Source organism: Meleagris gallopavo, chromosome 4 (genome assembly GCF_000146605.3).
Source record: "Meleagris gallopavo isolate NT-WF06-2002-E0010 breed Aviagen turkey brand Nicholas breeding stock chromosome 4, Turkey_5.1, whole genome shotgun sequence".
Classification (NCBI taxonomy): Eukaryota; Metazoa; Chordata; class Aves; order Galliformes; family Phasianidae; genus Meleagris; species Meleagris gallopavo.
Genome location: NC_015014.2, coordinates 13,890,321 through 13,907,462, shown reverse-complemented (window position 1 = coordinate 13,907,462; position 17,142 = coordinate 13,890,321). Strand labels below are relative to the sequence as shown.

Below are 17,142 nucleotides of genomic sequence, written 5' to 3'. Positions count from 1 at the left end.
AAAAAAAAAAAAAAAAACCCTAAAGCTTTCTTTCACGCTGCAACTAAGTACCAGAGCAGAGTGTGTTGTCCAAATAACAAAGGGACAATAGGAAGAGCCATGGCTTCTTTGTCCTTTGTTCACCTACCTAGAAGCAGCAAGGAGGAATGAGGTGTACATAAGCCAAAAGTTCATTTACTTGAATTTCTACATTCACATATATGTTGGACATGTATACATTCCACTGAAATATTCCTGAGTAAGTCTTCTAACTAAGAGTTCGCATAGCAAAGTTTTGGTTACAATAAAATTATGCCAGGATATGTACATCTTCAAAAAACATGCATGTATGACTTTTAAAGTGAAACACTTTTTAAAAACAACAACAACAACAACAACAACAACAATTTCTTACTTGATAGTGTTAAAAAGTTCCATGTCCATCTCTGACAAGTTCTTCTTAAGGTTTCCTAAATGAAATGGATTTGGTAGGGTATGTTTTTTCCTAGCAACCTGAAAAACAAGTAGATGGGTGAACTAACAGAAAATATAGCTAAGGAAAGAATAAAGAAAAAAATTACCTATTTAAAATAAAAATAATGTATTGCTTTTGAGAAGCCCCAGTCACATCAATTAATATAAAATGTATTTTAGTCTATTTTTGGCCAAAATTGATAAGAAGCAGTTGTACAACCATACAGCAAGTTGTCCTTATTGCTTTTGTTTATACCATTATTATTTTGAGGATATTCTCCAATTACTTACTCTGATTCCAACACTGCTGTCCCCAGTTTAGTCAGCTGAAAACCAAATATTTAGAAGCAACAATAATCCAAATAAAAATGTGACAGCTGGGAGGCTGACTCAAAGTTTCCCAAAGCAACTCAAGTATCTTCTACTGAATTCAGGGGCTCTTGACATTTTATTCAGCTCTGCTTTGGGACTTTTGCTTGTTTTAAGTTAGTGAATTTTGGTAAGGACTGCCACTTTCCCCAAGCCCACCAAAACCTGTTCTGTTCTCAGACCTGATCTGCTAGAGAGTGTTGATTATTGCTTTCATCTTCTGCAGGACCTTCATTACCATGGTCAGGTCCTCCACTGTTTCTTGTAGGACTTGGCTTACGTGTTGTTAAGGAAGAGTCACCAAACAGAGTCCTTTTGCTTGCTGGAGTAGTTTCTATTCTGGAAGCATTTTGTATCTTACTTAGGATAGGTGAGGTGGTTAAGCTCTCCAGTTTGTCACGTGTTGGAGGCAGGAACCAGTCAGCACAAGATAAAGGTGGAACGGAAGGAGAATCTAGCCTCTCCTCAATGCTGGCATCTATTCCTTCCAGCTGAAGTATAGTGGCTTTGACTTGGTCTACATAGATACAGTCTGGTCCTGGATTCCCAATAGCTTTTGATGCACAGCCTCCTGCCTCTAGCAGAACACACAGCATAAAGTGTCTCTGTAAACAAGGAGGTAGCAACATTAGCCTTTGACTGAAAATATACTATTTACTGTATTATATCTCATCAGATGCTTAGACAAAAAACAGTACTATATTCAGGAGCCCTTCCTCCTCCCCAGAGCAGTTTTTCCTTTTTCCTTTCACATTACCTAAGTTATCACGCAAATGAAAGCCATGGTTTACATACTCATCAGATATTAGACAAAAAACATAATGCTTTTAAAAAACATTTCTTCAGTGAGTTATCTGAAAATACAGGATCATTAAAGTAAAACATTTCCAACTGAAGTGGAAAAGTAAAAAAAAAACAAGATACAAATATTTGTACTACGTAAGAAGTAACATGCCATGAAACAAATATAATATGAATATTTTCTCAAATTACTCAATTAACACATGGACAATTATGATCTTGCTGAACAACAGGCAAAACACAATAATAAAACAGAGCATACAAAAAGGGGTATACATAACTCGGTACGTACCAAGCCAACTATCAGTAAGAAGTATCTTGCTTCGGGTTCAGTGTATCCTGTAAAATCTGACACTTCACATGGCTGGATATGATGCTGTGGAAACACTTCCCGCCATATCACTAACTGACCTATCTTCTGTTCTGCTGCCAAGGGTAACAGACAATAGTGCTGGCTATATAAGCCTATATCAATGAGATCTTCCTTTGGCAAATGATTGCCAATCAAGTAACCCTTAATTGAACACAGAAAAGGAAGCATATTCAGTAAGAAACTCGTTGACAAAAAACAAACAAAAAAAATAAACGCTGTGCTGACAATTTACTCTAATAATACTGCTGGTATAAAGATCAATTGCATGACAGTTAGCTTCCTTAAAGCAAAAGGTGTTATCTTTCTCTGTCTTTACATTGTCAAATACACTACCTACATTTAATAAGAGATAAATTTACAATTAAGGCCAAACTGAAAAAGCTGGCAACCCAATCAAATCTTTGATTTGAAGACAGATCAAAGAGAGATGACTGGCTGTCATCTTTATTAAATAACGGCAATGCAAAGAAAAATCCTGTTAGAATATAGCAAATAAATTCAGGTGAGTCTTACATCTCGTATTACTGTTTTTCTTCGATTCTTGCATCACATGCAACAGAATTTCCATAAGACAGCTTCAAACAAATATTTTGGTTTTATTGATCACATAGCACATATCAGTTTATGATCTTTTTGTTGATGCTTTTGATGTGTTACTAGAATTTCATATGTAAAGCAAACATACATTTATTGTATTTGTGAGGTTCTGAAGAATTCTGCATGACAGAATTTTTAAAATGTTTTGTTTTCCTAACCTGTAGGACTTAAGTGGAAATACTACCTTGTAGAAGAGACAAGAGCCCATAATCATATATAATCTTCTCATGTTGTAGTAATCTTCAGACTGTGAACAAAAGCATGAATTTTTAGCTCAAGCTTTTTATTTTACAGAGTGAATACAAGGAAAATAATTCCAGTCAATCAGTATTATTTTACATTTTCATTTTTGACCACTTATATCAGTAGGGCATCAAAATGGCATTAATGGGAATATTTTGAGCAGTTAAATTAATCACAAAGTTTTAGCCTATATTATGAATTTTCATGTCACTATAGTTTTCAGCTCAAAATAAGATGCTCAGAACTCTCATCCAGTGCTTATCTGTCCATAAACAAACTTTTCAAGAGATGCTAATTCTTACAGCAAAATGAAGCATAACTACTGACACCAGAGGCCCTCATTGAGCAAAACTTCCAAGTCAAAGCATTTTTACTATTTTTTTTTCAACTTTTCCCCAAATATGCCTACTCAGTAGTCTTTTAGTTTAGCTACTCATTGTTTTCAGAGTAGTAAGACTAACTTTATGTGGATATAGAGTATTTTGAATTATTGGGTTCAATCAATTTATTTGCAATAAAATACTTGGAATCTCTTCGGAAAATATTCATCCAGTCTGTTTGGTACCATTTTTTAAAATTTGTTTTGAAAGACTAACTATATGTCTGCCTAATTTGTATTTTTAACATCATCAATTATTTGAACGAGATTTCTGTGCGCTTACATCTCACCGTCCTGTTCACCAAGTAGAAAGCATACGCTCAAGTAAATTACTATTTTCTCCTTTGAGATTAACTATAACTTGTAATTGCTTTATTCAAACTGGTAAGTTAAGTTCTTAGTGCTCCACTGAAACTTGTTGTAGTATTCACTATTACTTGGGAAGGAAACAGTTACTTATACAAAAAAAAAAAAAAAAGGAACCACCAACAAATTTGTTGAGATTAGAAGCGTCCTAGTAGACAACCCATGGACTTAAATTACAATGAATCATGTTTATTCAGTGACTAATCCTAGAGGATTATAATATGGTTATCATTATAACAACAACAAAAAAATTTAGGACAAAGAAAACGCGTAACATCAATCTATCTTAAAACAGGAATAACACAGTGTACTTTTGCTGTGAATCTCACTTGCTTACAAAGTACTGCTGACTAACTGGTGCTTTTCCTAAGCTACTGAATATGAGAAAGACAAAGAGGTACTGTGCAATGCAAACAACAAAAGTAAATATTTACCAGTTCAGCAAAATCAGCTGCTTCAAGATCACTCAGTGCTGTGTCAATTTCTATCTGAAATATTAAGCAGTACATTTTAGTAGAGGTTTTTAACACAATAATTTACAGTAAAAGCATAATTCACTTTATCTTGCTAATCTCAGAGGACTAGAATACAAAGTTGAATGGACAAAAATGCACATACTTTTTAACAGCAATATCAAATATCAAGAACACCTCAATTCATCAGATTAAAGAAAAATATTCAATTGCCATGCATTTCCCTCTTCTTTAAAACTAAAATGTCTCTTCTTGTATGCCTCCTGAACCCGCTGTGCTGTATATAAAGATGTCATGCTTAGTTTCAGTATGTTTTAAAAACATGAAGTCTAGAGACTACTCCTTGAAGGCAAGAGACAACACTGAGATCTGCCAAGCTACTATATCCAGCTGAGTTTTTACAAAAATCTTTTTCCACAATGGATTGGTTTTACCTCTGAGGAAATTTCCCAAACTTTCTAACGTATGATCTTTGTTCTACTGAAACCACTTTATGCGGGTGCATTTCTCTTAATGCAAGAGCTGTTGGTTAATCCAAGTTATAGTAAAAATACATTGCTTTAAAGATTGTCAGTAGCTGCTGAGTTCATGACATAAATGCGCTACTAATAAAAAGAACCTACAACCCACCATGACGAGTTCCCTGGGCTATTTAAACAAGCTGACTCTAATTGAAATACAGCCGGTTTCACAACCAGAAATGTTGACTGCCAACAGTGTAGCTGACATGTACCCAACATCCCAGCTTTTTCCTCACTTAAAATGTAAATGGCTTTCGGCCCAAGAAAAGAACTAACATTTGTATTCTCCGAAGAATACACAAATAAAAAACATCTTCACTAAATTTATCTACCAGAAAATTTGCTCTTTGTCTAGAAAAAAAATCTTGCAGATGTGGACGATCAAGATAATTCTGGAAATCCATTTTCATATCATACATATTAAAATAAGTTGTTTTGTAAATCCCTCTAAAACCCTGTCATTTTATAAGAAGTTAAACAACCTGCAAACTAAAATAGAGACTGAAGCATTACAGTCTCAACAGAAACGTGAGAAAGAATGAAAAAAGCACGGAGGAAAATAAAGGTTCACCACCAAATAGTACAAGAAAATAAAAATATCATTTTCTTGATAGGAAAAAAATGTGTAATAGAGTGCACTGAGTAACATTTCTAACATACATCAGAGTGCTGACTAACCACATTTTACAACTATGAATTGCATAAACATTTTAATCCCCTCGATCACAGAGCATAGATTTTGCAAGAGAGTGAATGGGTGTGTGATACAAGGACTATGTGCACACTTGACAAATTTTCACTTAGATAGCAGATATAACTGGAATAATGAGATGAAAGCAATTGTCCTGCAGCACTCAAGAAACTCTGCCCCAAGCCTGTAGCGTTGCATGGGGTTATTGTGGCCAAAGTGCAGGACCCAGCACTTGGCCTTGTCGAACCTCATCCCCCATTCACCTCAGTCCAGCTATCCAGCTTATCTAGATCCCTACATACAGGAGGAGAATCAACTCTTTGAAAGGGTTGATAACTGCAGGACAAGGGGAAATGGTTTTTTAAGTTGAGGGAGGGGAGATTTAGGTTGGATGTCAAGTGGAAATTCTTTACAGAGAGAGTGCTGAGGTGCTGGAACAGGCTTCCCAGAGAGGTTATGGATGCCCCGTCCCTGGTGGTGTTCAAGGCCAAGTTGGATGGGGCCCTGGGCAGCCTGGTCTAGTATTAAGTGGGGAGGTTGGTGGCCCTGCATGTGGGAGGGCGGTTGGAGATTCATGATCCTTGAGTTCCCTTCCAACCCTGGTCATTCTGTGATTCTGTGATCCATCTGAAGGGCCTTCCTACCATCAGGCAGATTGACACCATCTCCCAACTTGGTGTCATCTGCAAACTTACTGAGGAAACTAACTTACTTAAACTTACTTACTCAATTCTCTCATCTAGGTCATCAATAAAAATATTAAACAAGATGGGCCCCAGTACTGACCCCTGAGGGACACCACTTGTAACAGGTCGCCAGCTGGATTTAACTCCATTAACTACTACCACTGGGCATGGCCCTCTAGCCAGTCCCTTGCCCAAAGAAGATTATACCTGTCCAGGCCACAGGCAACCAGTTTCCCCATGAGAATACTATGGGAAACCATGTCAAAGGCTTTGCTGAAGTCTAGGTAGACTACATCAACAGCCTTTCCATTATCTACTAATCTGGTCACCCAGTCTGAGAAGGAGATGAGTTTGGTCAAGCATGACATGTATTTCAGTCACTAAAACATATACTACAAAAGCAGAGATCTGACTAAAATTCTTCTACACACATAAATATGATAGGCAAACTGCTCTTCACATGGAATGGAAAATAATTTCCTAAAATAGAGTCGAATATACTTGAAAATCATGAAAGCAAAAATGATTCTTCAATTCACTGAAGTTTATTAAAGAACATGTACACTGTATGGAAAGTTACTTTCTCAACTGGAACCTGACTAGGTACTAGAGTTATATGACAACTCTATATGATTGTTCCAAATAGAAAAAGTGGTGCAATTTTAAAATGCATCTGTCACATTAAAGATCAATAGATTTACAAAGTAATTAGCTGTCTAGACATACATTTAGGTCCTTGAATGATACCTACAGTACAAAAGTACCTTTTTGAGCTAGACTTTTTGATTGAGGCTTCATAATTGATGCAGAAGAGTCCTGCTCTGTACTGGAGTCCTAAGACATTATTCATCTAATACTAAAGCAAAAAGCTGGAGTAAATTAGTTGAACTGCCAGATTTTTCCCCACTAATAACAGAAAGAGTTCAAGATTAGCACTTCAACCGTTGTAATTTATATCATAGGTCTAACAGAAGGTGAGATGGGTGCTACCCCAAGTCTTCACACCAATGGAACAAATAGTAGCTGCATGGAATATATGAACGTTTAACCTGATTCTGAGAAACTCTGGAAACAGTTAAGAAATATGACACATTAGGAACAGCAGAAGGGGAGTTATACTGAAGCTACTACACACAATGTAGATAAAATCCTCAACTTCTTGAAATGCTCTCTCAAAGTATTAATAGACCTAATGTTCGTAATACAGCTGCAACTCGTAGGACATATAGAGATCCAGAGGTCTTAGCAATTCAGATCTAGTATTACTCTACAAAATACATATAAAGCATCTCCAAAACTACTTTTAACCACTGTCTTGGGAATTGAGTTTCCTGAAGTAGAAACTGTTTTTTCATGCTCGCATCAGATTTTGTACTTACAGCTAGTAGGCATAAAGCAGACTGAAATAACAGAAAGAATAACAGAAGTCACTTATAAAGTTAATAAAATCACAATGAGGAAGTTATATGCTGCACTTTACAGTAGCATACTCAAAAATAGGCTTGCTTCCTAATCTATAGTCAAAATATGTAAGTCATGTAACCAGTTATTTGCTGTATGTACCCTGGAAAAGGTACAGAACTGAGATTCATTCATATACTGACTACGTGGTTCAGAACGAAGATTGCTTTTATATTTCATTATCAGCTCTCTATTTTGAAAGTAATATACAGCTCTGTTTTTGACTGGGGAAGCATAAAGCAGGACACTGCTCAAATACAAAATAACAACATAGAAGCAATCACTTATTGATTTCCACATTTTCAAAGTACAGATTAACTTCTGTACTTGCAGCATATAAGAAAATATGGCAGCCAACTGCACCCAACAAGACCTTGTTATCTACATCTGAACCTACTGTGAGATGAAAATAAGTTCTAACATTGCTCTCCATGGAAAACATAACCCTTAGATAGTGATACTAAATCACATTATAGCAAATTGTAGCACAAAAACAGAAAAAAAAATTGCAAATTGCCCTTTGAAGGATACCAGAAGTCTTTTGGTTCATTTCTAAACAAATACATGCAGTTATGTTATTAAAGCATTTGAGATCAGAATTAACAGAAAACATAAAGAACAGAAGACTGAGTTAAATATGATCTGCATACATAATAGAAAAAAAAAATCAGAAAAGAAAAAAAACATTTCAGAGTAACTTTCTGCATGTAAGCTGCGATTACCAGCATTTGTCCTAAATGTCATTTCTCACAAGTTTTCCCTTGCATTCTTTGGTGATTGCATACTGTTTCCTTTGCGTAACTCAATGCGTTGATAAAAGATAATATAAGATTGTCTCCTAAATCACAAGTTACACATGAGCTTCTGGAGTATTATTTTATCTATAGTAGTAGAATTTTAACTGTTAGTACTTTTTTAATGTATTTCTAAAAGTACATAAATGATGAGAATCAAACATAAAGCTACACACCATGACGTGCTTTCCCTATGACATATCTACATTTAGATAACTACATTTTTGAAGTCATCTTAATTGCTTTATCATCGTGTTCTCTTCTTAGGTAACTCTGAAGTCACTGAACTACGTATGTAATATCATTCTGTTTCCAATGTAAACAACTGCATAGCTTTAAACTTAAGAGAAGGGTCCTGTAGGAAAATAGGCAGCCCGCATTTATATTACACTATGTCAGCAAAAGATACATGCAAGATCTGTGTTGGTTTTCTGGCGTGACTTAGACAAGTTCTAAAGAGATCTGAAAACAAGATCACCTTGATTTCCTGAGGCAAAGTCAGCCAGCGCAAGCCTGGGAGACTGTCTAAGAATAATGCACTGCAGGTAGTGTAGTGCTGAACACTGGGGCTGGCATTTGAGTTAAGTCTTGCAGGCTGAAGTGCTCGTTGGAAGAACAGGTTGAAAAAATGATCCAGACGAGAAACATGTTCCACCTGGCAAAAAGCACTGAACAAACATGAACTGCAAGTTAAAATATCATCAAAAAACTTGTAGCTTGTTTATATAACCCTCTGTGCTGTCGAAGCCTCTTTACAGCATGGTAACTACATTTGGTTCTTTTAACATTCCTTTTAAGCAAACGCTATGCTAATACTCAGACATGCTGAAAGCAGCATTGCATTATTGGAGCAACGTAAGATGAGGCAATGATCAGCTTTGTATTTAAAAAAAAAAATCAGATTATTCTTTTTCTTTATTTTAATAATTTATTTAAATATTTTTGTGTGTTATATATCTCTGTGCTGTCTGGCTACTTTCTTCAGAAGGTATAAAAAAACTATTATTCCAAATGGTCTCCTATACTTACAGAAAAATCAAGTACTTTATTCTTCATATTCAAAGCTAAAGCTTTTTCTGAGATACGTTTAAATAGCTTCAAGTACAACAAATGTAAGTTGCTCCTTGTTGTTAAAAATGCTATGAGAAAACGCTACGACTTGACATTACATGAGGCTGTTCTACCTAAAACATTTTTCTGTGCTGAACAGCGCAACAGTAATAGAAACAGTAGGATTTTCTCCATGGCATACACACTTCAAACCTGAAGTGAATGCAAGCATACGAATAGCCCACCTTGGCAATTTTATTTAGGTTACAGACAGACTGAAATTTTTCTGGGTAATTTCCAAATGTAGAGAAAGACATTTACTCTGCCAAATAAAGTTGAGAAGTCTAGAGTGTTTATTTTATTACAAATATAACACTGTGATTCATATATACATCTTGCAGACAGTGGTTTAACACATTTGCAGAGTGCTGTTGACATCCAGAGTGATTTTGGTTATGTGAATGATTTAACCTAATCAAGGACAACATTGTCTGAAATAACAAAGACTATTTTTAAAGAGTCTTACTGGTGTTAAGAATGAAACAAAATTAAGAAGAACAAAATCCTGGTTTTGCGCAAAGATAAAAGAACAGGCAAAAAAAATCCATGCAAATATTAGAAATTAATGCTCTTTTTCCACATGCATCAATTAAAAAGTAGTGACTGAAAAGAAAATACTTCTGAAATAACTCACCTGTCTAAAGAGCTGTACATAAATTTTAAGGTCCTGACAACATCTTCAATCATGTTCCTCAGCTGAGTAAGTGACACACTAAAAATAAATAACAATAAAACGTTTGGTTATGTTTATAATGTCCTCTACTACTGTGAATGTGCATAGGCATCTTCTCAAGAGTCTCAATAACCAGTGATACATTTGCAAACAAAAGTTATTTCATAGGACTGTATGAGAACATCCTTTTGTTTCCTTTGAGTAACTTACCCATGATCACACAGACATAATAGAAAAACTGGAAGAAAATATTCAGAAGTTCTTGACTTCCAGAACACCTAAATATCTAATATTACTACTGTTACTCAGTGTTCTCTAATCAAGGCATGACTTCACAAAACACTGGAAGTGACTGTTACAGCTTATATGTATTTCTGGAGATCTATTAAGAAGAAATTGTAACGAGGGGTATTTAAAAGATGTAAGCAAAGTCAATACATTCAGTGAGATCCCAGCTATAAAATCTAACTAAAGTAAGAAGAGAACATAGCAAGCCCTCCCTTCCTTGTTCTTTGACAGCAGAACAGTACAATTCGAGGTTGGTATTCGGGAAAAATGTAAAACAAAGTCAGAAAGAAAATATTGTATTTGAAACTCACTTTTCTTCAGGAAGGCCAATCACAAGCAACTTGTCACATTCTTTCCAGTAAACAACTTGAACTAGTTTTTCACATAAGAAGAGGGAGGAACTAGAAAAGCCAGAAGTACTTCTGTTAGCACTATGAAGTTGTAAAAATAAAATAAAATCACCTTCCAAGTTGGAACATATGTATTGTATATATAAAGTCTTATGTTCATATAAAATGACATGCATACAATTGAAATACATAATTACCCTAATTATTAGAAAACTCAAAAGACCCTCTGACTTCCACTCCACGTAAGAGGTCACATCAGTAGCAATAACATTTTCAAGTACAAGCATGAAGGAGGAATAACCATTACTCAAGCAGCACACTCTTCCTCAGAGAATTGATTCAGATGCTTCCTTAAGGTCTTTTTATGATGCCCTTGCCTAGCTTTCAATACAGTTAATTTAAAAAGTGAATGGCATTTCAGGTCACACTGAGATCCTAATGCTTACTCACAAAAGCATTTCAAGAGACCCCACAAACAGGTTTTGATAGCAAGACCAAGAGCTATTTGGGCCTATTATCTGAGTGACAATTATGAAAGCTCATGCTATCTCCCTATAAAGGAAATGGCACTACAAAGCTCATCAACCCCAGAAGGTTAGGTTCTAGTCAGCAATAAATAAATTATTATGCATTAGATTATAAAATTTAATTTATTGGTTGCTGCTAAAAGTAAGGTCTGTAAACATCTCCAACACTAAATTTATAGCAGCTCTAAAACTGAGGAAAAAAACTTGTTCATGTATTCAGCTGTGACTACAGCTAGAATTGATTTTTTAGCCCTGCTACACATGACTTGTGTGACTATGAACACAGATTATATAACTCAGTTCGTCATTTATAAATTAAGTTATAATAATTTCTCTCTGACACGTAGGATTCCTGTGAGTGAACAGGTAATGAATTGGTACTAGTTAGTAGCTGTTACGATGGGAGTTTGAAACAACAGACTGACTGCGTATAACATCTTAGAGCTAACTGTTTTATAGACTATCTAGAAAAGTTATTAAAAAGCACTGATTTTGTCTCCTGACTTTTCTTAGTATGATCTAAGAAATTTTAAATAACATAACACTGATGCAAAGCAAAGGATATGTAACTTTAAGCTTTAAAAAAATGACTCCATGATTAAGTTGTTCCACTGATTAAGTCATACTGCAGAAGTAGATGGAACTGAATAAACCATAGCACTGTCATTTCATTAGTTACTAAATTCCTAACTATTTCCATAGGACTCCAGAAAATTTTTATCCTTCAAGCAACCTTTCCAAGCAAAACAAATAATATAATTGATTATGCAATTAACAACAAACAAACATATGCATCTCAAATGATGCATAAAACTTGAGTAGTTATCATAACTTTCTCTTCTGACAGAGCTTCATGGGAGAGCTGTTATATTTTTTGAAAATATGAAAGAGTCTTTAGAGACTAGCAGAGGTCTTTTTATATTTTAATAACTCGTCTACAACATGCTTATAGATCATCAACAAATAGCTTGATTTCAGACACATCTAAAAGCCAAAATCTGGACAAGTAAAAAATGCTTCTATTGGAGATAATCTCCATAATAACACACAAGTATTGAAAATTGGTAAATGTGTCCTGTGCTAATTAATGCAGCATTATTTTGGAATATTAGCATACACAAAAGATCTAAAGCCTGTGTTTGGTAGAGTCATTCTCCATTTGCAGTGGTCACTAAATCAGTAACACACTTTCATGAGCTTTTGCCAACTATAAGTTTGTAAGCACAGCAAAAACACATTGCTAAAACTTCTCAGTCAAAATAACAAGACACTAGCAAGTCTAAGAAAGAATAAATGAAAATAACCAAATGTAAACAATAGTAAATTAGCAAGTATTCATTTTCTGGTAAACAAAAGCAATTAAAAACAATTTAAGAACTCTTTTTTAGGAGAAAAACATAAGTGGAAAACCCCACATATGAAAGAGGTTTTCTGCTTTCAAGAAATTCTCTATTCTTGGCAATATTTTCCACTATTTGTACAACGTGTCTGCCTTCATCCTTCTTGAATCAAAATTCTTGGGCTTGAAATCCCACTAACAGTTGGCTCTTTAAAAAAAGAAAACAAAACAAAGAAACCACCAAAACTATTCACACCTTGTGTGTGAGTGGAAGGCAGTGCTGTGCAGAAGAGAATTGTGACCCAGGCACCCAGGAGATGTGAGCTGAGATACAAACTCTTAGTGAATGAAGTGTGAAACCGAAAGATAACTGCTACCTCACTCCTAATTATTCCATCATAAAATTGTCTGCCTTCAAATATATAATCATCTCTTGGCATATCTCCACCACCCCTACCCACCTCCAAAAAGCTCAAAGTCATCTATATCAGTCTTCTAACCAGACTTCTGGTCTGTGGATACAAAAATATTTATGGTGTTGCAAATTAAATGTGCAATAAAGTGAATTCTAAAGGCACAGATGCTGATGAATTTAACTGAATTACATATTTACATGTTGGTTTATTAACTTGATTGACGCTGTTGTTGAATTTCCAGTATGCCAACGTACAGCGCCAAACAACTGAAGTTTAAAGTTTATCTAAGCATGTTAAGAGCTCTAAGAAGGGACCTGATAAAATAAAATAAAATCAGTTATACTGAACTAAAAATCCTAATCACTGATACCTATGACAAAAACATTACCCCAAATCAACATGTGTTGAAACTAAGCAGTCCAACTTGAGACATGTTCTTGTTTTGTCCAGACCTGGATGTGTGACCCATGTGCATTTTTCTGTACACATACATATAGAATAATAAAAGAAGTAACACATAAACTCTCAACTATTTTTACCTGAGAATCTGGGCACCAGTAACACTTTCCATTATATCACTCAGGGTGAGAAATATTCCCCTCACATTTTTGAGTTTTTGGGATGCCTCTGATATGGGATACTGATAAAGAATTTCTTGCTGTGAACAAAGTTAACTGTTAGATAAGGGAAGTAAAAACAAAGAAACAACAACAACAACAACAACAAAACAGAAAACAAGCTGACATTTTTCATGGCATCAATTTTTATTTTTAAACATGAAAGCTTTTATCATATACTTTTGCATAGTATCAAAACAAGTAGTGATCTTCACAGACACACTGGAAAGTTCAAAAACACAAGTGAACGTTTCTGACAATTTAACTTCTGTTTTATGGAAAAGTAAATCAGTATCGTATGGAGAAACAAGAAATGACAATCAATTTGTCCACTGCATTTCACAGCTTTATGTACACTGTTAACAAATCTGATTCCAAAGGACTGCGAACATTTGTTTGTTTCTTTCAATATTTAAGCTGTTAATTAAGAGCCACATTGCCCATCAAACAGACAGCTCTTTAAAACCAACAAGTAAGAACATGATGATTCAAATTTCTCCCTGTATCCCTACCTATTCACTCTACATGTGCAAAACATAAAACTGAGGTATATATTCAAATCATGCATACACCATCAACGATTTAATCACCAAAGCTCTGACTGTATTTATTGGCACTCTCTTAGAAAGGTTGGGTTGAAATTGAAGATCAGCGAGGATGAATGCTGAGATCAGTTATTGGTATTATTCTTACTGGTTCTTAAAGATAAAGATATCTCTATATCTCTATATCTCTGTATCTCTATATCTCTATATCTCTATATCTCTATATCTCTATATCTCTATATCTCTATATCTCTATATCTCTATATCTCTATATCTCTATATCTCTATATCTCTATATCTCTATATCTCTATATCTCTATATCTCTATATCTATCTTTTATATATATAAATTACGTAAGCATGCTCCAAAATTATATATTAATTACTTCAGGCACCATAACAATAGAACATTAATAAGCAAACGTGTGACTCTCCACAGTTTTGCTTTCTGGCAAATCAGGATGTGTAATGTTCAGCCCATCCAACACAATCAGAACACTAAATTGTTTTTCTACACAAACAAAAGAAACCCTGATGTGATTAACTTTGCTATTTTATCGTTCGGTGCCAATACCCGTTAGAAAATTTCCTTCATCACGATTAAATTAATACTATTGTAATGTTTCATGGTAGACAGACCTGGCAAACTCTTCATCCAATTTAATTAGCTTTACTTTCAAATAGTCGTTAGTAACATGGATTTTTTTCTTAAATCAACCCCTCAGCAGGAAAAAAAAAAACCAAAAACCCAACAAACCACCACTTTCTAATTACAGCACTACAAAGGGCTAAAAAGAAAACATTCTCTCTTTTTCTCTCCTCACTATGAATGGGGTCTTTTACGCAAAATTCATTTGAGAATTATCTGAACACTTTCCCAGGGAAAGAAAAGACAACTGTAACAAAAGGTCATAGCTGAATCATAAATATATTAATGAACTAGCAAGGTTCAGCACATATCACCATACAGGATCAGCTGTCCTCAGAGCAAAATAAAAAGTATCACTTTATCCTGAAGTTCACAGGGCAAAGACAAGAGAATTACTAAATTAGAAGCAGCTGATTTAGAAGAAAACTAAACCCCCTACACCAAACTCAACACCCGAAACCCAGGCAGAGCACCTAGACTAAAGTTTAGCCTTTAACTTAAAAGTTTCTCTTTTTTAAATTACTATTTTATTTATGTCTCAAACTAAATCTTAATAGACTTTTTTTCCCCTCCATTCAGTGCAACCTCAACAACAAATGAAATGGAATTATATCAGAAGAATGCTGACCAGCAAGAAATTTACAGCCTTCACAGTGCACTGACAATAGATGCTTTAGTTACTCCTTAAATTAAAAAAAAACAAAAACAAAACAAAACAAAAAAAACAGTAGATGAAAAGAACACTGTGCACTCCTAAAGATTCATTTAGAAATTAGAAAAACTGAATGAAATGCCCCAGAAAGCACAAGCATCTGTATGAACTAAGATAGCTTAACACCTTACCTTAATACCTACTTTTCATGTTTACATAACAGTTTATAACAGTAAAACTATTGTGATGAAGGAATATGAACTTCATTTTAAAATACGGTATCATAAAAAAACATCATTCAAATGCATAAAGATAATATAATGTTTGGTGATGCAAATAACATATGTTGGTATGAATACTGTATGCTATAATCAGAATACTTGGAGTTAAAACCATAAAAGGCCAGATCAAACCATCATCATCTGGGACTCATGACACATGCACAAATACTGTCTAAGGCTGCTTTCCTGAAGGACTATTAGATAAAGCTTACAAGTCTTAGAGACCATTAAATCTATTTTTGGGTGCCAAAGGCTCACAAGTGGAAGAATTAGTAACTAGCCCACGTTGCCATTGTTTATAAAGATGTGATCTGCATACCATGCTCATCTGGGATACGGGTAGAGAAGCTTAGTGAAGGATCATTATATTTTTCCATTGTGCAAGATGGCAGGAGTGTATAATAATTCAATGCTAATTTGAACTAACGTAAACTAAATTAGGAATAGTACCTCTACATCACAAATGTCACTTACTGCTTACCAAAGGAAAATAAAAGAAATTCCCTAATAAAGTTAGCATTCTTTTTTAAATATGTGTTACAAAAAGGGCTTGGTTATACCAGCAAAGCATATCTCAATATCAGAGCCTATTTAGGGCTGCATAACTGCCAAGATTTATCAGGAAACAATTCTTCCATGGTGTGAAAGGACGACAAGTGCATTACAATCCTTCTTTTACCTCCACTCAACATTCAGGCTTAATCCCATTTCTTGGGAGGAAGTAGAGAAATAATGGGGCAAGAAAACACTGTTCATTTACTCTGAAGTGCAGGAACTGCCATTAGGCATTTGCATACCTATTTATCCACCAGAGTCAGAGACCTTGAATTACTTTGTTTCTTTGCTTCTTTTCATGATATTTCATAGAATTTATGTAAGTGACCAAGAAAACACTGGTCTAAGTCTATAGCAATTGCCCCATGAACGTCCTGTACATGTAACATAGGACAAACAAAGAGCTTAACGTAGAAGAGGTGTTTTTAACAAGCAAGTCAATTTTTATAAAGCATCTTAAACTTATTTAATTGTTAAATTAGTTTTTTTATTTTTATTATAGGTAAATAACAGAGAAGATAAATACTATTGTACTGAATGTTTTAATGGAAGCAGTCTTATGGTGGAGATAAAAACATGCAAGGCTAAAAAATTTGTAAGTGAAATTGATATAAACTGATTTCTAATCGAAGTATCTACTATGAAAACCTGTAGTCTCTTAAATGAGATCAGAAAGAACCGCAAACCAAAACTTACAGTGCTAGCATGTAGTCGCAATACATAATGAAGCATGTGGTACGTTAAAAGTATCAGAGTGAAAAAAAAAAAAAGTCATTTATATTGCAAAGCCAAGTTCTGCAGAGTTACAAAGTACTGAATTTATGGTTGCCTGGCAAGTCTTAATTATACACACTCACCTGCCCATCTTAGGCTCTGTGCAAGCCTAGCATCTTTCAAAACAAAGGACAATATCATGCTGCATACATACTAAAT

General features: G+C 34.7%; 1 protein-coding gene across 1 annotated transcript in view; it reads right to left on the bottom strand.

Annotated features, from left to right (window-relative positions):
• Window positions 1–17,142, bottom strand: part of INTU (inturned planar cell polarity protein) — a 40,075-nt gene that overhangs the window by 4,779 nt on the left and 18,154 nt on the right. Inside the window, 9 exon segments of the mRNA XM_010709585.3 lie at window positions 395–492; window positions 1,005–1,427; window positions 1,916–2,137; window positions 2,778–2,840; window positions 4,016–4,069; window positions 8,686–8,875; window positions 9,952–10,029; window positions 10,590–10,679; window positions 13,450–13,568. Coding sequence (XP_010707887.2) covers window positions 395–492; window positions 1,005–1,427; window positions 1,916–2,137; window positions 2,778–2,840; window positions 4,016–4,069; window positions 8,686–8,875; window positions 9,952–10,029; window positions 10,590–10,679; window positions 13,450–13,568 — 1,337 coding nt within the window.